This window comes from Cydia strobilella, chromosome 16 (genome assembly GCF_947568885.1).
Source record: "Cydia strobilella chromosome 16, ilCydStro3.1, whole genome shotgun sequence".
Taxonomy (NCBI): domain Eukaryota; kingdom Metazoa; phylum Arthropoda; class Insecta; order Lepidoptera; family Tortricidae; genus Cydia; species Cydia strobilella.
This window is the reverse complement of record NC_086056.1, coordinates 16,649,100-16,675,853: the sequence shown is the minus strand read 5'-3', so window position 1 is coordinate 16,675,853 and position 26,754 is coordinate 16,649,100. Positions and strand designations below refer to the sequence as shown.

The window sequence follows — 26,754 nt, the reverse complement described above, 5'->3', positions numbered from 1 at the left end:
GTATCTTAAATACAGTAAAAACGTTTTTCATTTTTAAGTTGGATTAAAATAGTTTTGGATACGTGGTTTTCAAACGATCAGGTAGTTTGTTATAACTTTCAGTGGTTTTGAGTGACAAGTTTGACTTAGGTAATCCGTGTTTGCATTTAGATCTAATTACGCGGGAACTTAATAATTAGGTTAGGTTTAAAACTAAATAATGAATTTCAATTAAAATTACAAACATTAGATTTTATTTCAGTAGTATCCAATTAAATTTACAATTTTATTTTTTATAGCTGGTAATTGTAACTTATTATCTAATTAAATTTACAATAGCTGGTAATTGCAATTTATTATCACATCAAGTAGTTCCTTTATGATAACTTTAATTTAATTTTGTTGATTTTAAATAATTTCAAGGTTTATTATTAATTTGCTAGGCTCTCCATAGTTATTATATTTTAATGGAAAGGAGATGCATTAGTAGTGTAGTTTTCCTTTTATATTTAAAACTTTCACTTTGTAATTTATTCCATTAGCATTTTCAAATGGGTAATAAAGTCGTAAAAAGAAAGTAGAAACTTTTAGTATAGATGTATTGATTGTATGTTTGCTAACGGTAAATTTTCATAAAAGTTGACACATTATTAATACTTTTTAGATTTCAATTGTTTTATTATTCAAAGTATTGTTAGATTTTCAGGGATGTGTGAATAAAAAGAATGAAGAAGAATAAATACGATGAATGTTAAACTATGAGATAGTGCACGCTAGTTATTGCATGAAATATATTTCTTTGTGCAGGGCCCTGAGAAAATAGCAAAACTAAAATCAAGATACCTTTTTGACATTTTGACTGAAACATTACACTTTACAAAAGAGAGATAAAACGGTAGTTTGGTGTTAGGTTAGGCTCGCTAAAAAAAAAAAGAGCATATTTGCAGATTTATAGGCTGCCGCCGTGTTATCTCTATACTACACACAACATCAGAACTAGAAACTCACACACCCATCATTAATGTGACGTCATAGTGCTTTCATCATATGGAAAAGCATAATGCGAAGTGAGTTTAGAAAATGTTTAGAGATGACATGTATTATTTAACTCATTTCGAATCAATTTAATGATTAGTTGTGCTTTTTTATTGGTCAGTACTATTTTGGATTTTTGTTTTATACAATACTCATACTCATACATACTTATTGATTATTTTTTTTAATATTACAATATTCTTAAAATATTACAATATAATAAATTAATTTATTTGGCGCTTCATTATAGAAGCTAAGGGTTAAGCAGAGCTTAATCTTTTATTTTAACGTCCCGTTAATGATGTACATTCTCCAGACTAGGAAAGGCGTTTTGAGGATATAAGTCATGAGTTTCGGTGTTAGAATTAAATCTTTTAAAGATAGTGACCCCTCGAGTGGCATAGAATGCTCCTTGGTAAAAGGTTCAATCTTGTTTTAAAGAGAGATACGTTCTATTCCTTTCTTGGTCGTTAAAATGTAGACTAAAGTCGGAAGCGTGCGTATGTATCATTCGGATCGGTAGAAGAGTAGGACAAATGTACTACAAGCACAACTTCTACTTTCTTGTGAGGTAAGATTAACTGGTTGCGTTTTTGATTGTTTATTTTTAACATGACTGAACTTGTAAACTTATACTTTCAGAAATGTTTATTCTTTAGTTTGGTTTAAACACACACTAAACACAGCCGCAACAAAAAAAAAAAGGCACACACAGAAGGGAAGAATGTTAAAAAAGGTTCTTATTAGAGTCTAAATGCATTATTTTCAATACAATTGTTTTTCTTATTTTGATTTGTTTCGAAAATTTACTTTCGCAAATATATCATTAATATATTTAAGCTACAGCAAATTTTGGGAGGCGATTGTAACATGTCAGAGGCTCCCTTTCCATGTTAGCATTATATGTAAACATAATATTGTTCTATTTTGAGTCGGTTAAATTCCATTCTTGTGTCTCACGGTAATTCAAACAGCTATATTTCTTTTCATATCTTAAGTGGACCTTGCTATTTGAAATTCTAGATACACCACTTGGAGAGTTTAGCTGATATAGTAAACCAAAATATTAAGAAACTTATTTTTAAAAATAATTTGAACTTTATTTCAATGTCATAAAGCTTTTTGCGTTATAAATTTTTGTGCAAAGTTAGTTTGGTTATTAATTTCAAGTGTTTGTTTAAAATACCAACTCGGATTTCACGGTAACGATAAAAGTTAAGTTATGACTGTAAAATATTCTATGCAAAATTGAACCATATTATTAAGAATTAAAAAAAGGCGTATCCCTACAATATGTGTCTATATAGAAAAACAAAGACGTTTAGAATAAAAATTTTAAAGACATCCCACCGACGAGAAGGAATAGTTTTGGCTACACCCATTAAGTAGGTCAATTTGGACCTTATGTTAATTAGGAAATAAAGAGTAATTTGTATAGGATAGTACGGAATCATGAAATTCAGGATTGGTTTAGGTGTTACCAATGGGGTGCAAGGAGTTTGCTAGAGCGGGGAAATCGGGATCTGGGAAGGGATTTCATAAAACCCCTTTGCGGGGAATTCTCGTGGCCATTCGCGAAGCGTTGGAGGAAGTTCTCTAGTGTAGGTTAGGTCTATTTAGGTTACCTATATTGTGTCCTGGACTAGATTTTGCTAGTATCTTATGATGCTGGTAGAGTTCGGATTGGAGCATAATATGGTATAATCTATTGTGGGGTTTAACTTGAATATTTTTAGAGAAGTGCATTTTAGATTGTGTTTATTTAGTGGGTTTAATTGTTTTATTGGTTTGTGGTTTAAACAAGCGCTAGTGTTTGATATAATACTAGTGAGGTCTAAATTATAAATCAATAAATTTAATAAGATTGTAAAGTTTGTTTTGTTCATAGTGTCATTTATAAACTATTTAGTGAATTGTAATTATTAGTTGTTTGTTGATTTGTGCCTAGACAAGTGCTAATGTAAGTAAATATATTGGTGAAATTTTACTTACAAATCAATATATTATTAAAGGTTGTAAAGTCATGTTTGGTTCATAGTGCAATTTATTAATTTATGTTTTAATTGTGCTTAATATATATAGTGTTTTGACCTGGATTATTTTAGTGATATTTAGCACTGGAATGATTTTGGTTGGAGTACTTTATATATTATTTTAAAGTTAGTTTTGCAATTTATCTCACAGCTTTCTTAAATAACTTATGGGGTAGAGAGAACTAATTCCGATCCAGTACAGTGCTGGGCAGATGGAGAGATAGGGCGGGTACCTTACGGTGACAACGACAGTCTTAATTCTCCTACTGCGCTGGGTTGATAATATCAGGTGGGTCCCTGACAGTTCCTGGGTTTACAAGGACAGGTTCTAACCCCTGGGGTCTGGACAATTTGGGTTGTCATCTAGACTTCTTAAAAAAGCCAGATTCTAGACCAACTATCCCATTACCTTTTTCCCGACCTACATCGGCTGTCCCAATCCCTATCGCTGATGCTGGTCCACGTGGAGAAATAGGGGGTCAGTTCTAAATCGAGGTGTCTCCACTCGTCTTAGTTAGCTGTAGCCTAGGAATTTCTCATTGCACATCGAGAAATTACGCGAGTAAATTAAATGTACATCCCGGGATGTTAGTTTGCAATTATATCGATAGATTAGTTGGTTAGTTTAACTGTTAGGGCTAGGGTTTATATTTGTATGGTTTAGGGAATTGTAGAATTGATCAAGGTTTATAATTTTTATATAACAAAGCCATTAGATCTTCACAGTAGTTAGCTAGGTTCGCTTCCGATATATTTATGGCTATTTAAACTACATAGTACGAGTATAATTATGGGTTTATGGGTTAAATTTAAATAGAGGTAGCTAGGATGTAGTGTGGGTTTAGGGATTGTTAGAATTGTATTACATACACTTATTTATGACTCATTGACAAACCTGACATATTTATGATTTTGAATATAATTTGGTCCTTTGCAACACTACTGGTAGAAAATATATTGTGGGAAAAACATAACAAATAACCACAATATAATGTAGTATTTTAGAATCAATTTGCTTATAAAAGAAATATTTGTTTTGCCTGTCCCTTGGCAGTCTGTATGACGACTTCATTCTGTGTTCTAGATATCTGTAATTTTCACATTCGACCTTAAAAATACAAGGTTATATTATCATAAAAACTTTATTATTGAAAATATATATCAATGAGAGATTTACCCAAGCTAGATCGATGCAGAGCAAGATCATGGTTTATTTTGGTCCGAAAGGTGATTCAAAATGACTACAACTATAGTTTGGTTAATATTATTTCATTGAATACCTACTAAAATATACTACAAAATTACAGTATTCTGGGAAATTGGAGTGGATCAAATACAGCTGCTCTAACTACCAGTATTTTGTTATGTTAAATTGTCCCTTTGATGTCCTCTCATTTATGACGAAAAATGTCATAAAATAATGTTCAGGGCAAATGACGAAGTAGCCCTGTCATTATGAAAAGATGTCCCTTCAGGACCACATGATAGTTCCTTCAGAACTGGGGCGGGGGTCTGCCCTAGCAACTGGATGATGACCACGGATAGTCGCGGCGGAGCGGGCGACATCTATACCCCAAAAACAAAATATTTGTAAATTGTGACATTTATTAGTGATCGTACTTTGACCATCTGACTATTATATTCGACAGACTACTTATTTTGACATACATTATTGAAGACTTAACTAAGACATTCTTCAGACTTATAAAATTATGTTTTACATACTATTTATTGATTACAATTTAAATCAGGCTTTGTCTGATTAAGACATACTTTACATTTGTTTTACAAACTGTCTTTAAACTTGCAATGACGTTTCTAAATTCTCTGACATACTTTACACTGACATAATTCATGGTTTATTAATTACTTAACATTATTAGGATTTTTAACTGTTTTATTCATAACTCTTTCCTATTATGCGAAAAGGATTTTGGTTACTATTAACGGTTATGACGAAGGGTTCTACATAAACACAAGACGATCATTTGGCCAATTTACTGATCCAATTCAAGATATTAACTTATATAATTAGATTTGCGTTAGGTTATTTACATTATTTTATATTAATTAGTAAAGGTAATTACGGATTGCGGTATTTTAAAGTTTTTTAGGATTTTAGATTTTCTTATTGGAATTTTTAGTATTTTAGACAAATTTAGGGTTAGCTAGGTAGGGTAAATTAGGGTTAGTTAGGGAGAGTGGTGGGAGAGTGTTACAGAGCCTCAGGCAGATATCATTTAGCTACTAGATGGACTGTAGGTACAAGACGAATGTTGGTCACCACACATGGATGCTTCTTTATACAAATTAAATATTTTAAAAGAGCACTTTCGTGTGGCAAGTCTTCGTAAACTCTTCATAAAGCAGAGTCAATACGAAGTAGTTCATGACCTGACCTGCGGTAAGGTTCGCTGCGGATACGGCGTATTCTGACACTTCAAATGTGCTAAGTATGTCTGAATTTGTACTTATGCTTTAATTTGTTTTCAGTATTAGGCGGCATATAAAATTAAATATTACTTAGTTACCTTAGGCATTTTTTGAAATTTATTTTTGGGTAAAAATAAGTAACGTTATTCTAGGGTAGTTAAAATCTTATTTAAACAAAGATAAGCATATCCGTCCACAATAGTACCTATCTGAGAACGTGTAAGACTCATCTCAGATTATTACCAATGTTATCACGACATATGTAGGGACAAATGAAAAATGTTATCATTCGGATTTTGGAAGTGTCGATATTGTGAGTTGGGATAATTCATCAGGCGGATCAAGGCCAGAGTAAAATAAGTAGTCTGCTTGTCTGAGTATATACATTTCAATGGATTAACGAATTGTGCATATATAGGAAAAAATAGTAGGTAGTGTGCATAATCTCCTTAGTTTTTTTATTTGTGGGGGTTGGTCTGTAGCTTCATCTCTTAAGTACCATTTAACCCATGTCAGCTCGAATTCTACAGTCAGATCCAGTAACGTTAGAGTCAGTGGGCTTACGAGTAAGTTTGTTTGTATGCAGAGTATCTCAGATCTCTGCAGCTGATTGTACTTTTATCGTGCTGCATTCAGTACGCTGTTTACGGTCTCCAAAATTTTAGATCAGTGATCGGGTCCTGGCGGTCTCTGGAGTTAGAGAGTAAAATTTACTTGCGGTCGTTATGTAGTAAAGTAAGTAAGTAAGAAAATAAGGGTGAAAGATACAGTACTCTCCTACTATATCGTTCGCTTGTCCGCCCACGCAAGCGCGCCGCCGCCGGCCACCCGCGGGCGACAAACCTCATGTGCTCGATGCTCGTGCTAATGGCTCTTTGTCCGATAATTATGGGCCCGCCCGCAACACCCGATACAACTGATGACAGTGGGATGTGGGTGACGGAAGTGACAACTATACTGAAATAGGAGTCCTGGTGGTACGAACGACCATAGTACCGATAACTGGGAAGTTAAAAATTTGTTTGCGACGAGCCCCTCTTGGTGAACAAAAAAAAAATCTTTGTTTATTATTATTGTAGGCGATAGTTCTTTATTTCATGTCTAATTTAAGTTTAGGTATAAAAAAAAACCCTAGCTACTTATTACGTCATTGTGTTATTAGCTGTAATTTTAATTGTTAAGATTTATTTCGTGCATACTAACTCCATCTGTTGAGCCTTACACTTATTTGTGATAATTAAAAATAAAGTCACAGAGGGCGCTGGCGTGTATACTTAACCTAAAAACATATGGCGAATTCCCGTTACCTATCTGCTCACAACGCGACACGCGAGCACTCTCTCTCATATTTCACTTAAAAAACCTAGTTTTAATCCATCTTCCACCTGCGTATCCTACAATATGCTGGTCTTCAAACCGGATCTAATGTGAACAGTGCCGATTAATGTTTACTACGCCACCGAAGATGGTAATAACGCGACGGCAAAAGGAAATGGCCGCCGCGAAGGCAAATTCGGAACCGCCGCCTTCAGCCGAAATGGGCGACGTGGCCGACGTTTTAGCTGGTACTACCAACTCCAAAAACGAAGTCAAGACCTCAGCACCTTCTGTTGCAAGCAGTAGAAGATCTACAGCATCCTCCATAGCAAGGCGTAAACAGCTGGAGTTGCAAGCAGCGGAGGAAAAGGCTCGAATCCAGATGGAGTTGATCGATAAACGCCTAGAAGCTGACCTTGCCGCCGCCGAGGCCGAAGATCAAGAAAAGTTAGACGTCGCTAGTTTAAGTGAAATAAATCAAGAACGAGTGTCGGACTGGTTGACCCAGCAACAGCATGCTGACGAGTACCGCCCACCTGTGCCCCCCGAGCCGGTCGCGCCCGTTTCCGATCGTGCAGCACCAGCACAGCATGTGGACACCGCTAGCAGCATCATGGAGTTGGCGAACGCCCTAAAGAATATGATGGGCCAATCATCGTCGCATCGCGAGGAACGTCTACTCAGCCGTCTGGCCACTCCGCGCGACCTACCTATATTTAGCGGAGACAGTCTAGAATGGCTGCATTTTAAAAATGCCTACGATGAATCATTATCGTCTTGCAAGTACTCAGAATACGAAACTCTGTCCAGACTTCGACGAGCACTGCGAGGCGAAGCCAAAGAAGCCGTCACCGACTTACTGATTGGCAATACTTCGTCCAAGGATATCATGGATGCTCTCGAACTTAAATACGGACGAGCAGAAACTATTATTTGCAACATAACTGCACAATTACGTAAGTTGCACCCATTACCTACGCATTATCAGCAAGATTTAGTTACCTTCGCCACAAAAGTAAACAACTGCGTTGCAACTATACGTGCATTAAAACAAAGTGATCATTTACGCAATCCCGAGCTCGCGTCCGCTATTACAAGCAAATTACCGAGCACACTTTTGGGAAAGTGGACTGAATATGCCTACGAGAAGATTCTTGCAGGAGAATCCAAGCTAGAATTGCTGGCTCAATTTCTTAAAAAAGAAGCCAACATGACCCTGGTTACCGGAGCTGTGCAGCCGCGAGAAGTCAAAAAGCCAGCACCCACCGAGCCCCATTTTAAACGTGATAAAAACGATGACAAAAGTCGTTATACGCACCACGTACTTGCTACTAGTACGTCACGAATAGATCATACTTCGTGCTCATTTTGTAAGAAAGGGGTACATTCACTACCCGAATGTCGCGTATTTAAACGTGCGATGCGAAGAGATAAATGGAAATTTGTTAAAACACAAAGATTGTGCTTCAAATGTTTGATCGCACGCCACGATATAAACAGCTGTGATGCACCTGACTGCGATATAGAGGAATGCGGACTAAGACATCACCGCTTACTTCATTGGAAACAAGCTACATCTTCTACGAGTACATTATCATCGGATCCCGTGACTCCCGTGAGCAACGAGCAACCGATCACGCCGCTCCCGCCGGACCCGCCGCTTGCTCAACCGCGCCGCGCCGCCAGTGACGCTGATGCTACGATCGCTCACATCGCGACGCCTAACGATAACGATGAGACGGACGATTCGAACGCAAACGTGTTATTAAAAGTGGTTCCAGTGAAATTGTACGGACCCCGTGGTGAAATACAGACTTATGCGTTACTTGATGATTGCGCTGCCCTTTCGATGTTGGACTCTAGCCTAGCCGACGAACTAGGTCTACAAAGTGAGCGTTCTAGTGCGGTAAGACTCATAGACGCGTTCGGCCTTGAAGTGTATCAATCTGACGCGCCTAAAGTTCGCGCCAAAATATCTGGACGGGACAATACCTATTACGATATAATATTACGTAAGAGTTCTAAGTTAAATGTACCACCGCAAAATTTTACCGCCGTAAATCAAATTTCATGCAACAAGTTATCTAAAATAAAAAATGTTGTTTGTAAAGAACGTGTTGTGCCTCGCTTGCTTATAGGTGAAGATAATTATTATTTAATAGCACCGCTCGAGATCATTCATGGTGGCAGAAATACTCCATATGGAACCCGCTGTCGGCTGGGATGGTGCATCCACGGCTACTGCAGTCGCGCTCACTCCTCCGCGTCTCAGGTAAGTCACAGTGTTTGCCATCTCGCTCACTCTTATGATGGGATCGACAGTACTACTAATCTTGATACCAGTGCACTTAATGACCTAATAAAGCAATCGTATTGCCTAGACTCCATAGGAGTTTCGATCTTATGTCGCGAGAATAAGGCACATCTGCGTGCTATACAGATTTTAGACGAAACTGCACGTTTGATTGATAACCGATGGGAAGTAGGTTTGCCATTTAAACAGGATGACTTTACTATGCCCGATACTTATAACTATGCATTATCTCGCATGCAATCTTTATTACGTAAATTCGAATATGACCCTGTTTACGCGAATAGGTATGCCCAGGAAATAAATAAGTTATTATCCGAGGGGTATGCGCGTGAGTTACAGGAAAACGAGCTCTCAGTCAATCATGCATGGTATATTTCACATTTCGGCGTACAAAATGTAAATAAACCCGGTAAATTAAGATTGGTTTTTGACTCAAGCGCACGCGCTAGGAATAACATGTGTTTGAATGATTATCTGTTGACCGGGCCTGATTTATATAACTCGCTTTTAGGTATAATGTTGAGATTACGCGAGAAGGAGTTCATCATTATTGGTGATATTAAGGACATGTTTTTACGTATTAAAATTCGTCCAGAAGATCAACATGTTTTTCGATTTCTATGGCAAGCGTCCGCCACTGATACGATTAAAACATATGTGATGCAAAGCCTTATTTTCGGTGCAAATTGCGCGCCTTTTATCGCGCAACATATAAAAATAAAAACGCACTTAAATACGAAGACCAGTATCCCGAAGCTGTTCAAGTAATTATAAATTCGCATTATATGGACGATTGTTATTATTCCACAGATAGTGAGGAAAATGCTATTCAGTTAATTAAAGATATTACGTACATACATAGCATGGGCGGCTTCGAGATACGTGGTTGGTCTAGCAACAGCAAAACGGTTTTGAACGCGTTACCGGCCACGGCGCTGGCTCAGTCAGCTGTTCAGTTCAAGGACGGAGCTACGAATATGACTGAGCGCGCTCTCGGTTTAATGTGGCATCCTGCTGACGACACCTTTAGCGTAAAAGTGTCGACTGGGCAGATCTCGCCCGAGATTTCAAACGGAAGCGTTCCGCCTACAAAGGCTAAAATGCTAAGCATTATTATGTCAATTTATGACTTACATGGTTTTCTCACTCCGTTTGTCATAAAGGCTAAAATTTTATTTCAAGACGTACATCGAAGCGGAGTCGACTGGAAGTGCCACATCCGGCCTGAGGAACATACTGGTTGGAAAGTTTGGCTCGACGAGTTGAAACAACTGGAGTCGCTGCGTATACCGCGCTGGTACCTGCGCGCCGGCACCTGGACGCCGTGCTATGACTCACTGTCTACGTCTGCGTCTTGTGAGAAGATAATGGATATACAGATGCACATTTTTTGTGACGCATCGATTAAAGCCTACGCTACGGTTATATATTGGCGTTTTACGCGTGCGGATGGTTTCGTACTAGTATGTTTGGCTGCTAGTAAAAGCCGCGTAACTCCCTTACGTCCGATTTCAGTCCCGAGACTGGAATTACAGGGATGTCTTCTTGGCACACGGTTGGCAAGGACTATTGCCACTGAGCAAAAGAATCTGGTGCCCAGTAAGCGATATTTTTGGACAGATTCCAGTACTGTCTTACAATGGATAAGAAGTGACCCCAGGAGCTACAAGCCTTACGTTGCTCATAAATAGGCTTGGGGAGATCGATGAGCTGACTAATGCCAATGAGTGGCATTACGTGCCATCTCGTTTGAACATAGCTGACATTGCTACCAAGACGGATAGCCCTCCGCTGGACTACAGTGACGCGTGGTTTCAAGGTCCTGCATTCCTGTGTCAACCCGAAGATCAGTGGCCAAAGGACTTGAAGAATGCGAAGATCGTCGAAGAGGCTACCTGTGAAAAAAGAAGTGTTAATGTGGTTAGTACACTTGAAATACACTTACCTGTACCCGATGAAGGACGCTTCTCCAGCTGGATCCGACTTGTACGCACTGCTGCAAGAGTTTTATATTTTATAAAAATATGTAGACTGAAGTGTCAAGAAAGAAAACTAAATCAAAGAAGAAAGAAAAATGAACAGAATAAAGACACAATACAGCTCGATTCTGCAATGATGAAGAGCGCAGAAAAACATATAATAAAAAAGTGTCAAAGTGATACCTTTGCTGCCGAGATTGCCTGTGTAACACAAGGTAAACCGCTGCCGTCAAACAGTCGTCTACTAAAAGTGACTCCATATTTAGACGACGATGGAATCCTTCGTGTTGGCGGCCGTATAGATCAAATTGCAGGGGTAGAACTGTCAACCACACGACCACCGATTCTGGATGGAAAACATAGAACTACTCGGTTGTTGGTTGAATACTACCACCGACGTGCCATGCACGTGGCACATGAACATGTTGTCAATGAACTGCGTCAGTCTTACTGGATCGTGAATCTGCGTCCGACTGTACGCAGCGTCGCCGCGCAATGTTTGTTCTGCCGCTACCGACGCGCTCGACCGCAGCCTCAGAGAATGGGTGATTTACCTGCCGCGCGGTTACAGTACAGTCGTAGGCCATTTTCATACACAGGAGTTGATTTTTTCGGCCCTATGGAGACGACCGTTGGTCGAGGAAGACAGAAAAGATATGGCATGCTCTTTACATGTCTCACTGTGCGAGCCATTCACATCGAGATCACAGAATCACTGAGCACGGACTCTGCAATTATGGCGCTCATACGTATGTCTGCTCGCCGTGGCACCCCGCTGGTTCTATTTTCAGATAATGGCACAAATCTACGGGGAGCCGACAACGAGCTGAAGACTAGTCTTCAGCAACTGAACGTAGACAAACTGCGCGAAGATGGAGCCGTCCGAGGGATTGAATGGCGATTCATCCCTCCCGGAGCCCCTGAAATGGGCGGCGCATGGGAGCGTATGGTCCGCACAGTTAAGACGGCGCTCAAGGTCGTCATGAAGGAGCGCGCACCACATCCTGAGACCCTATGCACATTGATGGCGGAAGTTGAGGCTCTCGTAAACAACCGTCCTATCACACACGTCTCGACGGATCCCGGTTACCCCGAAGCGTTAACGCCTAACCATTTTTTAATCGGTAGTTCGTCTACTGGAGTTCCTATCGGTAAGTACGACGATTCTGACCTTTGCCTCCGCAAAAGGTGGCGCGTAGCTCAGCGTCTTACAGACATGTTTTGGGCTAGGTGGATAAAAGAATATTTACCTACGCTTCTACCTCGTCAAAAATGGACTAGGGAATCTAGATCGTTAAAAGTAGGAGATTATGTAGTATTGGTCGATCCCAATTTAGAGCGCGGCTCCTGGCGACACGGTGTAGTGAGCGCGGCGCACGCTGGCCGTGACGGCCGTATTCGTGTGGTAGATGTGCGCACACGCTTAGGTCAGCTGCGCAGACCTGCCACACGCGTCGCATTACTGTCCCCAGTTGATGGCTAGTGCTTATCAGCACTAAGGGGCGGGGATGTAGGCGATAGTTCTTTATTTCATGTCTAATTTAAGTTTAGGTATAAAAAAAAACCCTAGCTACTTATTACGTCATTGTGTTATTAGCTGTAATTTTAATTGTTAAGATTTATTTCGTGCATACTAACTCCATCTGTTGAGCCTTACACTTATTTGTGATAATTAAAAATAAAGTCACAGAGGGCGCTGGCGTGTATACTTAACCTAAAAACATATGGCGAATTCCCGTTACCTATCTGCTCACAACGCGACACGCGAGCACTCTCTCTCATATTTCACTTAAAAAACCTAGTTTTAATCCATCTTCCACCTGCGTATCCTACAATTATAATAAAACAAAAAGATTTTTTTTTTCTATGGTAACACGTTACCAAACCGCCGCCCGCCCCCTTACCGTTTTACCACCTCTAGTTTAGGTTTAGGAAGGCGTGCTGAATGGCTACAATTCTACGATAAGATAACTATAATCGAGACCTTATATTCTAAACATATTTGATTTTTATTATGCCTGTAAGTACTTTACTCATTACATTTAAATTCATTTTAAGCAAAATTAATAGTTGCTGCTATGGACAGGAGACGGGAGACAAAAAACCCTGACATTTTCTTTGGGCTATTTCGAAAAAGGAAATAACTCGACTCTAAAAAATTAAGTACGAACACCAGTCCCCATGACCCTCTTCAACTGGTTGCTTACTTATGTATCATTATATCGCTAGTCATTTACATTTATAGAGACATTTAAATCTTGACCTAGTTTTAATATCTAATCACTGCTATAACATTAATTTAGAAACAGTAAATTGAATTTAATAAAAAACGAGACTAAATAATCTTCTACAGATAGTAACGACTTTTCTGTGCTCATTTCAACCGATTATTGATATTCATAGTTAAATAATGTATCGTATAATAAAGATTTCGTGTTTTCCTCAGGCAAGCTGGAGAGTGTACAAAAACCCGAATCTGTTTAATGAAGTTAATGAACCGCACCTGCGCGGGGTTCCCATCCTTGGGTCCCACCGTGCACCGCCCTCGCTTATTCTTAAACTCGTTTTCATTCAACCCTCTTAGAATTTCGACCTCTAGATTCGATTTCGAATCTAAGATTCGGTAGTACATATTACTAAACTCTTTTTTATAAATGAAATATTAAAAAATAAGATGATTTTTATACACAAAAATGCGGCCAGCTTAAGTAGGGAGGCTGCAGGCTGTTATTCGAAGATTTACCTACATATACTTTTATCATATCGGTTTCACCAAAACCAAAAATTGAGTGACTGATTACAAGAAATTAGGTATGTATAGGTATTTACTTTTACCTATTCATCAGTCATCACATTTCGCACGGGTGTAAATGGCCTTTCTTATGACAGTTCTTCTCCTCGCAAAAATAATTACAGATAAATTTGCACAAGGCTTTTTAGGCAGGCTTTTAATACCTACTCGTATTGTTTCAACAAGCAACAAGTAATTTTAGTATCTGAGTTATACAAACAAATATCATAAATCTAATTTGAAACCAAAGCTACACTGATGGACTTCGAAATGTTGATAATTTGGTGATAAGAATATCCGCTCCCGAACCCAAAACTGATTGAGTCATAACATAATCTCGACTGCCAATAAACACTGCTTTATTCAAAACGACCGGTCGGTCGTGCCCATGCCAGTCAAAGGTGGCGGATTACTGACCATTTTTTGTCAACCTATGCCTTAACTGCTTGTCAACTTCGACAGTCTATAAACATAATAAATAATAGTAAAAGGTGAGAGCTTTGGTGCATTGTGTAACCAAAAGCGCTCATATTACACCTTGGAACTTGGAACGTAACTGAACGTTCGTAACTTGTTTAAACGATATTAAAGTGTTTATCGCGTACAATTGGTATTACATTCACGCAACACCAACCAATTTACCCTAAACGACTCGACCTGACTATATACAGAGTCTATTGCGTCTAATCCTCTACTGATAGCCAACATTATCGCCTGCAACAGCCAACTTATTAGCTGAGCCTGTTATTTCGAGTGATCATAACATCGTAGCGCATAAAACACGTCGGCCAATATATAATTTGCACAAATCATTGTCCGTCCGTCCGTCTGTCGCAATCGCAAGGCGCGGCGATTTGTGGCCCACGACGACAACATTGCGAATATTGCGATACCCTCTCGGCAAATATACTGCTCACAACTAGATCACCTTAATTGAAAAGGGAATTGATTTTGTTTATTTTAAACCAAAATATTACGAGATATCGGAAAATCAACAGCGCTGTGGCATACTCGTAGCAACACGAGACAAAATAAAGGAATTTAATATTTCTACTTCAATAATCTAACATTTTGGTTCTAGCGTATACCTATTTAAATTAAAAGAATCGGTATCTACAAGCAATTTCAAGGTACTTAGATAATCAGTTAAGAATTAAGATCCATTTACACATTAGGTAGTCTAAAGAGTCGACTCCGAACTAACTCCTTTTTTCCGAATTCCTTTAACTTAACACTGCCACCAAAATATTGAGTGGTGATCTACCCAGCTGCAAATTGAATGAATTCATAAAGTGGGTATAAAGGATGACTCACGTTAGACCGGGCCGGAGCTTCCGGAGCTTCGTTTTCTATGGAAAGCATCACGTAATCACCTGTCATGTCAGAGCAAAGTAAGCGCCGGACGCTCCGGCCCGGACACGGCCCGGTCTAACGTGAGTCATCCTTAATTGTACTGGTAGTTATGCAGTTAAAAAAAACATACATAAAAACAATACACTCCTTTTTTGGGGCAGTCGTGTAAAAAAATAGCCACAATCGAATACAGATCCTCCTCCTTCTATGAAATTGAAGTTGGTTAAAAATAAAACATCCTTGACCTTACATACATAAACATGATGCAGTGACAAAATTAAAATAGCAAAACAATTGGTTGTGCTTTGAAATAGAAATGATAAAGTTAATTTTAAGAGGTCAGATCAGAGTCGTGTGTCTTATTACATTACCGTCCGATCGATACGAGTATAAGTAGCGGCCAGATTATCGAACGTAATTATCGGTCGCCCAATCACAATTTCATTACAGCATCCAATCAGCAATGATTGGGTGCTTGGGTATTTTTGCGTTAACTTTATTGTACCTAACTAAATTTAGATTTAAAAGGGAAATGAGCTGCATTATTGCATTACTGCTTTTAGGTTTTTTTTTAATTTAGGGGTTTTATGTCGGTTATGTTGGTATCCTTGATTGTATATTTCACTGTAGTTTCGAAACTACCGGGCCGATCTTTATTTATGAATAATCATTACCTCATTTATATTTGGAAACTAGGTGGTGTGAATACACAATTTTAACAACCTATTAGAAGATAAATGACAGTAAAAAAATGATAATAATTTTTTTTTGTATTAAAGGAAAAATAAGTCACCGCTAAAGGCAAAACTTGAACTTGCAACCTTTTCGGAACACCGGTTCGATCACTTCTTAACCAACTGAGCTACCGAAGCTTAACATAAGCGTGTTATTTTCCATTCCTTCCTTTTTGTATACACGGCTTTGTTTGTTTTCGATAAACATATTGACAAGTAAAAATATTTCTAAAAATGCTGTGATATATAAAGAATGGAAAATCGAGTGATCCGCTACTTTTGATACTGAATGTGTTTTGTGTGTGTGCTGTGTGTGTGATAGGTAGGTAATACTTAGGAAGTACAGTCCATGTTTTTACTTCGCTGTTACCTCCGCCGTCGTTCTATCTATTAAGAACAGGCTACTGAAGTAAATTAACTAAAACTGCACGACGGCATTCCGTAAATGGCCATTATCGCATCCGCTTTCCGTTAGGAAAGTAGGAGTTATATCTGTCTATGTTTATAAGAATATAGAAAGAGACGGTTTGTAATTATCTAGGTTCGACTTTCACTGATATGTGAAATTCATCAGTATCAAACCATTAAGGCTGCGTTTCCACTAGAGATATATCTGTAAAAATAATATCCTGCGCACATATTAATGTGGTTCAGTAAGGGGGCGGACTGAAAATCAGCGCTGTGCGGTCAATTCCTGGTGAAGTGGCTGGCGCAGCATATGCTGAGCCCGCTCCTTTTGTCGCGCATGCCAATTCTTTATGTTATTTGTTTCCTGTAATTTATCTTTTGTTGGTTGGCAATAAATGTTTTCTTATTCTTATTCTATATCTTAGATGTGCGATGATGCGTAGCGAGGAACTAGGGATTTATTAGAATCACTGCATTTACCTATCCTCGCTCAGCGCAGCTCTATAGTCGGCAATTTTCTATTGTTTCTTAACAAACACATCCCTCGCTACTCTCGCCACGTATTCTTCCACAGCTGTGATGGAAATGCAGCCTAATATTTGCTTATCAATTTCAATTATGTACCTAGTTTCTTTACATCACACTCAATTCTGGATATTATTTGCAGCTAATCCACTACCTCAAGGTTGTTGCCCTTCAACGATAAAACCGCTGATTGTGTTACCTCTACTTTTATTTAAGATTATGATTTATATCGTTTTTTATTAATAAAGATTATTGTATTGTATTGTAAATTATTCTTAGATAAATTTTACATTCCTATTTGTCAAATGTGAACTTATTTATGCTTGCCAGCTGAGCTTTCTAAAGAAAGACATCAGAATAGTTCCTCATTTTGCTGTCCATCATCGAAATATTAACAGTTTTTTTTATACTACGTCGGTGGCAAACAAGCATACGGCCCGCCTGATGTTAAGCAGTCTCCGTAGCCTATGTACGCCTGCAACTCCATAGGAGTTACATGCGCGTTGCCGACCCTAACACTCCTCTCCCTCGTTGAGCTCTGGCAACCTTACTCACCGGCAGGAACACAACACTATGAGTAGGGTCTAGTGTTATTTGGCTGCGGTTTTCTGTAAGGTGGAGGTACTTCCCCAGTTGGGCTCTGCTCTAGATCTGGAATGACATACCTCTCTTTTGGACGAAGTTTAAGGACATAACCCCGGGTCCGGACGTAGTTTAAGGACATACCCGGGTCCTTAAACTACACTGGGTGGTGTTTAGAATATGATGTGCATATTATACTCGTACTTAGATATAGATAGATATAGTCTGCAGATCTCATAGCTTAGTGACAAGATTAAAAAGAAAATACAGTTAAACAAATCTCACTACTTAGTACCAATGTACATACAGCGAGTTGCAAAATAGCATGGAGCATGCGTGCATTTATAGAGTGACCATATCGTTTAACAGCTGGGTGTACAACATAAAATGGGATTAGGGTAAGATTACGAGTAGTTAAATGCTATAGACTCGCAACGCTGTCAGTCGATGCAGCAATATTTGCGACAGTTAATCCGGAGCCTCGAGAAACCCCGCCCAGCAACATAAAAACAGCCGAGGTACTTCATAAAATCAAATTAATTATATTTACGACGTGCACCTCCCTTCAAGTATCATTTCATTAACTTTATTTTACATATTCATAAACAAAGTACAGGTTAATAACGAAATTGCAGCTGTAAGGCCGTATCAATCGACTTGGCTCTTAACTTTATAACTATAATTATATTGTTGTGTTCGTTAGGACGAGTTCCGTATGGTGTAATTAGGTCGACACAAAAAAGGACCTCCCATCGCCGCGGTAATAATGATGTGGTCGATTTTGTGACATTACGTCAAATTACTAATGAATGAAATTTGTGATTACATGTGTTAAACGATTTAATATGATTAAATGTAATCAGGAATTACGTGAAAATTGCACATAAAATACGGCGGATTACACAGAGACCTTTCATTTCATGTTATTAATATATACATAAATATTTATTCAAATTGCTCTTGCAAATAAAATTGTCTCGGTATTAACTAGACCTAGTAGGTATCTTTGAAATTGCAATTTGGCATTTGGCTAAAGCAATAGGTTTTTTATAAATATGTTGATAAATTAGGTATACTTATACCTAAATAAAATTGCTTGCAATTGATCTCCATAGGGAGCGTGCATAAACTGTAGGGGGCAGCACAGGATACGTCAGATTTTTGGCGCGAGGCGTAAATGTGTAGTTTATGCTTCCAAAGTAGCCCACAAGATGGCAGCACTTGCTTTGGCGTGAAGTGTCAATGTACATGTTATGTACATGTTTATGGTTCCGATTCAGGCCACAAGATGGCAGACCCTCCAACGCGCACGGTCCCGATATAATTTCCACTGATTGAAGTCACAGAGATAGACTATAGACTCATAATAAGTTACGTATAATAAATATCCTGCAGCTATTGGAGTTGAGAATGAAAACAAAGTGAACATACCCGGGAACCCGGTATGACGGGTGCAATTTGATTTGACATTTAAATAGTGCGAGGACAGTACCTAACATTAACTTTAAGGAGGAGTCACATTTTTTATTACGATTAAAATATTTTGGTATCGATATCGATAACACGTGAGTGGATATTTAATTAATCACTAGCAGTGGTCCATTTTGCCCCCCCCCCCCCTCCGAAATCAGGTCATGACCATAACATCCTGGCTTTGTACCTACAGATCCTCTTTGTTATTTTTTCTTCATATGTTTGATAATCGTTGGTGGCAATACAAGGACTCCTTGTGGTTATCTAACGATACGATTAAATTTGATCATTATTATTTATTATTTATTATTTATTTATTTGGGAAACATACAGCACATTATAATACAATAAGGTAAAAGATATAGTAAGAACATAGGCCAAAAGAGTTTCCACTTATAGTTAATACAAAATTCCTTTGCTCCGAAAAAAAAAGTACAATTATTAGGTATTATTGCGGATGACTGGGCCCGACAATTCAGGAACATAACATTTAATACCAAAATGATTAGTCAGTGCGTCCCGCTCGCAAACATGAACTAATACATTGTGTAAGGAGGCAAAGATGATGTGATGTGGCTATGTTGGTACTCGTATTATTATTTTTGATTCGTTGCAGCAGCGGCGCATGAACTTACGATACATACAAACAAACATGACGAACACACTCGAGAGCCACCATCAGAGAGGTCCAACATCTCACTTTGTATTTACAATGGTTTACTGCCTTTTCGCCGAAAATTGCATTGCAGGATTTCACTTGGCAACCAACTTTTCGCCAATGTTTCATTTGGCCGAATTTCATTTCCCAACTTTACATAATCCAACCTAACCTAACCCAACCTTGTACGTGATTTTCATTTCCCAACTATGGGGTTGCGAAATGAAATGGTTGCGAAATAAAAACTTGCTAAAATTTCATTTGGGAAATGAGACTGATGCCATAAGTTTGTTGGGAAGTGAAATTTGGCGAAAAATATTTTGGCTAAACGGCGGTATCCCATTTACAATGTTTCTTAGTTTTAACTGCTGCTGGCATATTTATTTGGCATATGTCGACGTGCCTTACTTTTCTTAGTCGCAAGGCGTTAATGGCTGCCATGTTTTTATAATGATATTACACGTAATCTACCACGCATCAAAAACATTTAATGAAACTCATAAACAAGTGAAGTGGTTGTTAAAATATATCACGCAGATAACCATCTAACTGCGCTCGAGCACCGTTACACACAAAATTAACAAAATGTACCAACCAGGAGCTGCGATACCTACTCTTATTTATATTAAAGAATGCCTTAACTCGCGTACTGTTTCCAATAATTAGCTCCATGCATGAATTTATTTTTATTTTTGGATTCATAATTTATATCGTTGGAACACCGGAAATGATAAAAATACTTTTGTAAACCTTAACATTATTTTATTAAAAAATATTTAAAATTTTGAAAATTTTTGAGCGGTTGAAACGCTCATAATTTTTGGCGCGAATTCGACAGAGCGTGATGACGTCACACGTTGGGCGGCCCAACTGACGTTTGCTACTAATGACACTAATCTGTCGAACGCGTGACGTCACGTGGCGTTTCGAGCGTTTCGCTCACTAGCTTTTCGCGGGCAAATTTTTGTCCTTTTTATTTATAATTTTAAGTAATTAAATGGTAATTTAAAAACAGAAATGCATTTGTAACATGATATAACGGTAACAAACATCCGAATAAAACATATTTCGTTCAAATATAAACTTCATGCATGAGGCTAATTACACTCTTTTGGTCGAGGTCACAATTTACCGAAAACTTATAAAAAGCGTATTAATATCCTGCGCTCGCGGCTGCCGGCGGGACTGCGCCCCGCCCGCTCGTTTAACGCCTCTACTCCCGATTTAATTCGACGATTACCGCCTCAACAAACCAAATAGAGCGACCGTCCCGCACTTGAGGAACCGCCTTTATAACCGTCCCTTAAACACCAAACTAACCGCAATGAAGGTTTATTTGAATCCGACGATTACGTGATTTCTCTAACTCTATGAAAAACGTCAAAAGTTACACGAAAATCGACTCTAACCCTTTCTAAGAAGGGTCATAAGAACCGCAGAGACATCATCGGTAAGCTATCGGTCGTTGCCCTCGTCAAGCGCGAGTTGGCTAATTGATGTTAATGGGTTAATTTTTACGAGGAGTTCTCGAGAAGTGTCGCCGTGAGAACCACACTAGATCACTATCGCACTTATGAAATGTTACGGTCAGATTTCTTTTCTAACACGTCGTTAGTATTCAGTGTCAGTCAATAATCTAGACACTGGTGTAAGAATTTAACGCTTGTGTCACGAGACGGAGCAAAGATGGTTAAATAATAATTAGTCGCTACATGTAGGTGACTGTTGAGTTGCCATTTGGTCATTCTGAAATCAAAAATCAGAAACATTTATTGTTCAAACTGTGTAAGTACAAGAAGTATAGCTAGGTACATTTTTTTATGGGTATCAACAGTCAAAACAACATGGTTCATGGTTCATGGGTCTGCAAAATGATATTATCCGAAAAATTTGTTGCGAAATAATTTTCGGCAATGATTTAGAGAACCAAAAAACGAATGGTCAATTTTAAATGATCGATAAGGACATAATCATAATCATTTATTTGCACATAAAAAGGGTTTTACTTAGATATTATAAAAGTTACATGGTTTAGCCTTTTTAGCCGAAAACTCAAGGAAGAAAGGAGTGAAGGTCCGATAAACTCATGACCCTCTTGTACAATTAGATGAGAACTGTGCTCATTTGTGACGTTTTCAACCAAAAGGTACCACATTGTCGCTTGTCGATAAGGTTGATTTTTAATTGAAGCTATATGGAATTAGCGCCTTACTGACAAGCGACAATAAGTACCCTTTTGGTTGAAAATGGCACATTTAAGCTTATGAAAATGATATCTATATCTTTATAAAAATATATAGTTTTTATTATTAACTCGTCTCTATTTAATATTACAACAAAGTATCCGGTAAAAGAAGTTAATTGTAACGCTATTCGTTTAAGTCTACTTTCAATATTTATGCGTTGCACTAGATCTGTAAAATCTGTCGATTCAGTTTCTGATGAATTTACTCTAATAACGTAGGTTTTCGTAAGCGGGTCTAGTCATAAATCACTCAGATGCCAAGCAAGTAGCAACAAATCAACGGTAGAGGTACCTACTAGAAGGTTTTCCACAAATATCGTGACCGGGGTCTCGAGGCGCGCGTACGTTTCCTGGGGTGGTTAGTGATGAGACAAAACCGTTCCCGGGATTCTCTAGGTGTTTTTTTAGTATAGTTAACGCTATCTTTACTGAGCTCGTTCACTTACCTGTACTAACAATGGCATTCTGTTAAACAAAAGCCATTATTTCTTTTGTGTGAGCGCGTGGCCTTTGTCCTTGGGCGCGTGGCCATTGTGTGTGAGCCTCAGGCACAAAGGCCACGCGCTCTCAAAAAAGAAATAATGGCTTTTGTTTAACAGAATGCCATTGTTAGTACAGGTAAGTGAACGAGCTCAGTAGAGATAGCGTCAACTATAGCTGGGAATCTTTCTGAAACATGTGACCATGCTGTACAATAGCAAAGAAGAAACAAAGTATAAGTATTTGATTACAGTTTTTATTACATGTTATTTTTATTGTTTTGGATGATGCTTGAATATACTTAAATATACTCTTGTCATTAAATTTAAGGTGCATGGAGGAAATCACAGAAAAATGCCATTTGTTTGGGAATACCGTGAAATATTTATCTTTACAATAACGTACGAAATATACTTATTATTGTGTCTTTATCTTGTGTGTAATATTTTTACAATAAATTATAGGGACCGTCGAGTTCACAAACATCTTTACAAGCTAATGTTCTAAAATTATATTTATACGCCTCTAAGAATAAGAATAAGAATATTTATTTAAAATAAAATAAAACCTTAATAACATTAGATATTATCCTGTGGCCCCACACTAGGCTATGCCTGTCACGTGGTACCCGTCAATATGTATATTGACAATAACGTTAATCCGTCATGTTATATATTTTGGTACGTTCGCTTGTAAAGGTGTATTTGAACTCTACTGTACAGGTAGGCGCCTATGCAGTGCTTAAGGTGTAAATAATCTTGATGGTTTTAATAGCCATAAAACGGCGCATGTATCTTTTTTATTTTTTATACCACGACGGTGGCAAACAAGCATACGGCCCGCCTGATGGTAAGCAGTCACCGTAGCCTGTAGACGCCTGCAGCACCAGAGATATTACATGCGCGTTGCCGACCCTTTAAAAACCTGTACACTCCTTTTTGAAGAACCCCATACTATAGCCCCTCGGGAAAACCTCGGCAGGGAGCTCATTCCACAGCCGAAGCGTGGGGCTGTGCTAATCTAAACTCCCCAAAATCCTCCATAGAAATGTAACTCCCGGGAGTCGCGAGCCATCACTAAAGCACGGCGAATACGCCTGGGCGGTCCCGGCGTGATGGATGCGCGTGCGCGTAATTGACAGCGACATGCGCGCGCCGCCGCCGCCCAACGCAGGGCAACCCTTAATTGAACGGTTTAATTGCATTCATTTATAATTGTGATTCCGGGATATTAATGGCATTTCGTTTTAGGTTAATGGCGTTAATGCCAACTGCATTTAAAAGTCGTATCTGTTAAATACGGGGTGTAATAAAATAGAGCAACTACTTTTATAGAGAAACATTGAATGTTATGAAAAGGATATATGGTAAGGCTTGACTTCTTAATAATGTGGCCAACCGATAATTTCATGAAATTATTGCCATATCATGAAATGATTAATTCTAAAATCTGTCTGTGACATATAAATAAAACTCGTTGGGGCATTATTATTGTTAACATTTAGGCAATTGCACTATCCCACTTGATTCATACTGGCCGTATTGTCTATGGTTTTATAGTTTTATATGTGTCTATGATTAGATTTGTATTGAGAATCTTGTAAGCATTTTGAAGATGGCTTCCTGAAATAAACTACCTAATATAACAAGTCTGCAGTTTCCATTATAAATAAAACATGGTGTCAGAAGATGGTGATAAGTCTGAAGACGAAGAACGCCACGAAAAAGAAGTTTCCATTATTGGGTCCATAAAACCGCTAAAAATTGACAGTCAAGTTCCAGAAAGATGGAAGATCTGGAAGCAAAAATTTGAAATTTATACTGAAGCCAACAAGTTAGACGACTTCCCAGAGACGAGAAAGGTGGCCATATTCCTTAATTTACTAGGAGATCAAGGTTTGACAATATTTAATTCTTTCTCAGTAGATAGAAAGACTGCCACTCTCAAAGAAGTAATTGATAAATTTGATGCTAAATTTAACCCATTAAAAAACTTATCCGTTGAAAGGTATAATTTCTTTTCGCGACAACAAAATTCCGATGAGGAATTTGAAGAGTATGTTACGGCGATAACCAACCTAAGCAACTCCTGCGAATTTAGCACATTAAAAGAAAGTCTAATAAAAGATAAATTTGTCATCGGAATATCCGATAAAAAAGTTAAGCAACGACTTTTACAAGAAGACAACTTAACTATTGATAAATGCCTCAAAATTGCGAAAAGCATGAAATTATCTCATGAAAGGTCTGCTAAAATACAAAGCAACAATGATAATCAAACTGTCGATGCAGTTTCGAATTCGTACCGTCAGCATCGTCGATCAAGCACAACAGGGAGAAGCAGGTCACAATCTCAAGGAATGTCACGCAACAACAACTACCACCGTCAAGACAAAAGTCCCAGCACCAACTACCATCGTCAAGATAGGAATTCTAGCAACACGCGTACAGGCACATGCACACGTTGTGGGCAAATACATCGGTTTAGGTGTCCAGCTAAAGGAGTCACTTGCAGAATTTGCAAGCGAAAGAACCACTACGAAAAGTGCTGCTACTTCAACAAGAATGTCGACATGGTAAGCATCCGCAGGGATAATGATATATATATCATAGCAAGCATTGATAATCCTTCCTATAATAGTAAATGGACAATGAACATAAAAGTGAATAATAAAACTTTGCCATGTAAGATAGATACAGGTGCGGAAATTAATGTTATATCCAGATTTGTATTAGAAGACACGGATAAAAATGTACCTATTGTCAGTGCTAATCATAAACTTTATTCTTACACAGGTAACAAAATACCCATTGTTGGAGGATGCTACTTAAAATGCACATTTTCCAACAATGAAACAGCAACGGTCTATTTTGTGGTAGCAGATATTGTAAGTCGAACTATTATTGGACAACAAACCATTGATGAATTTGGGATAGTTAAAAGGGTATTAAACATTGAAGAACAAAAGGTCAGTCAAAATCCTAAAAAGTCATGTCTAAAATCTTCAAAATTAAGGTCAATACCCAATATCGTTGACAAATATGCTAACTTATTTGAAGGTCTAGGTTGTCTACCCGTAAAAGCTCATTTAGATGTGGATCCCAGTATTAAACCTAAGATTAGTGCCACTAGAAGAATACCTTTTGCTTTACAAACGCGTCTAAAAGAAGAATTAAATAAAATGGAAAAATTAAATGTCATTGAAAAAATTGAAAAGCCTACTGATTGGGTCAACTCTATTGTCCTAGTCGAAAAAGCAAATGGTACCCTTCGAGTCTGTTTAGATCCACGAAGCTTGAATGAAGCTATAAAAAGGCCTCACTATACGTTTCCTACATTTAACGATCTTCGATCAAATATAGCTGGAGCAACAGTTTTCAGCAAATTAGATGCGAGCTCAGGATTCTGGACAATACCTTTAGACGAGGAAAGTAGCGATCTATGTACATTTAATACCCCATTTGGCAGGTATAAATTCCTTCGTTTGCCTTTCGGAATTAATTCAAGTTCAGAAGTCTTTCACAGAACTATGGTTCAATTATTTGGTGACTTACCTGGTGTTCAGATATTTATAGATGATTTATTAGTGTTTGGCAAAACGCAAGCTGAACATGACGAACGATTAGCCAATCTTTTCAAAAGAGCACAGGAAGTTAACATCAAGTTTAATAGGTCAAAATGTCAATTTAATATGTCTGAAGTGTATTATGTAGGTCATATGTTTAACAAAGATGGCATTTCTCCTGATAAGTCAAAAATAAGAGCAATTACTGAAATGCCTAGTCCAACAAATGTCAAGGAACTGCAAAGATTCCTAGGAATGGTGAATTATTTAGGTCAATACATTCAGAATTTGGCTGAGGAAACTAGCATTCTTAGAGATTTGATAAAGAAAGAAAATCTTTGGCAATGGTCAGAATCTCATGAAAAACAATTTGTTAAGCTAAAGTCATTAATTTGTAAAGCACCAGTCCTTACCCATTTTGATTTAAAGAAGCCGATAAGGATGTCAGTTGACGCTTCAAAGTCTGCCGTCGGTGCTGTGATTTTTCATGGAAAAAATCCAATAGCTTATGCGTCTAAATCCCTTACCAAGTCTCAAGAAAACTATGCTCAAATACAAAAAGAGCTTTTTGCTATCCTATTTGGTGCTAAGAAATTCCACCAATATTTATATGGTAACATTGTTCATGTCGAAACTGATCACCAACCGCTGGTGACCTTATTCAAAAAACCATTAGCCGAGGTTCCTGCTAGACTACAACGCATGATGATTGCCTTACAAGCATATCATTTAGTAGTATCTTATACTAAAGGATCACAGATGTATATTTCTGATACCTTATCTCGTGCTCCTATACAAAATGAGTCTAATTGTGAATTCAATTTCAATGATTTAGAAAAAGATGTAGAAA

At 38.1% G+C, this 26,754-nt stretch overlaps 1 protein-coding gene across 1 annotated transcript; it reads left to right on the top strand.

The window, feature by feature from the left end:
• Window positions 1-23,970: 23,970 nt before the first annotated feature.
• On the top strand, window positions 23,971-25,830 carry LOC134748426 (uncharacterized). The gene is made up of 2 exons (XM_063683211.1): window positions 23,971-24,914; window positions 25,135-25,830. The coding sequence occupies exons 1-2, from the start codon at window positions 24,015-24,017 to the stop codon at window positions 25,168-25,170; spliced, it is 936 nt and encodes a 311-aa protein (XP_063539281.1). The 5' UTR covers window positions 23,971-24,014; the 3' UTR covers window positions 25,171-25,830.
• Window positions 25,831-26,754: the final 924 nt, after the last annotated feature.

Bases quoted from the DNA above. Each gene is read 5' to 3' on its own strand.
- LOC134748426 (XM_063683211.1), top strand. From the start codon at position 24,015: ATGGTGTCAGAAGATGGTGATAAGTCTGAAGACGAAGAACGCCACGAA. The intron at 24,915-25,134 runs GTAAGCATCCGC...ATTCTTACACAG, and splicing joins TCAACAAGAATGTCGACATG to GTAACAAAATACCCATTGTT.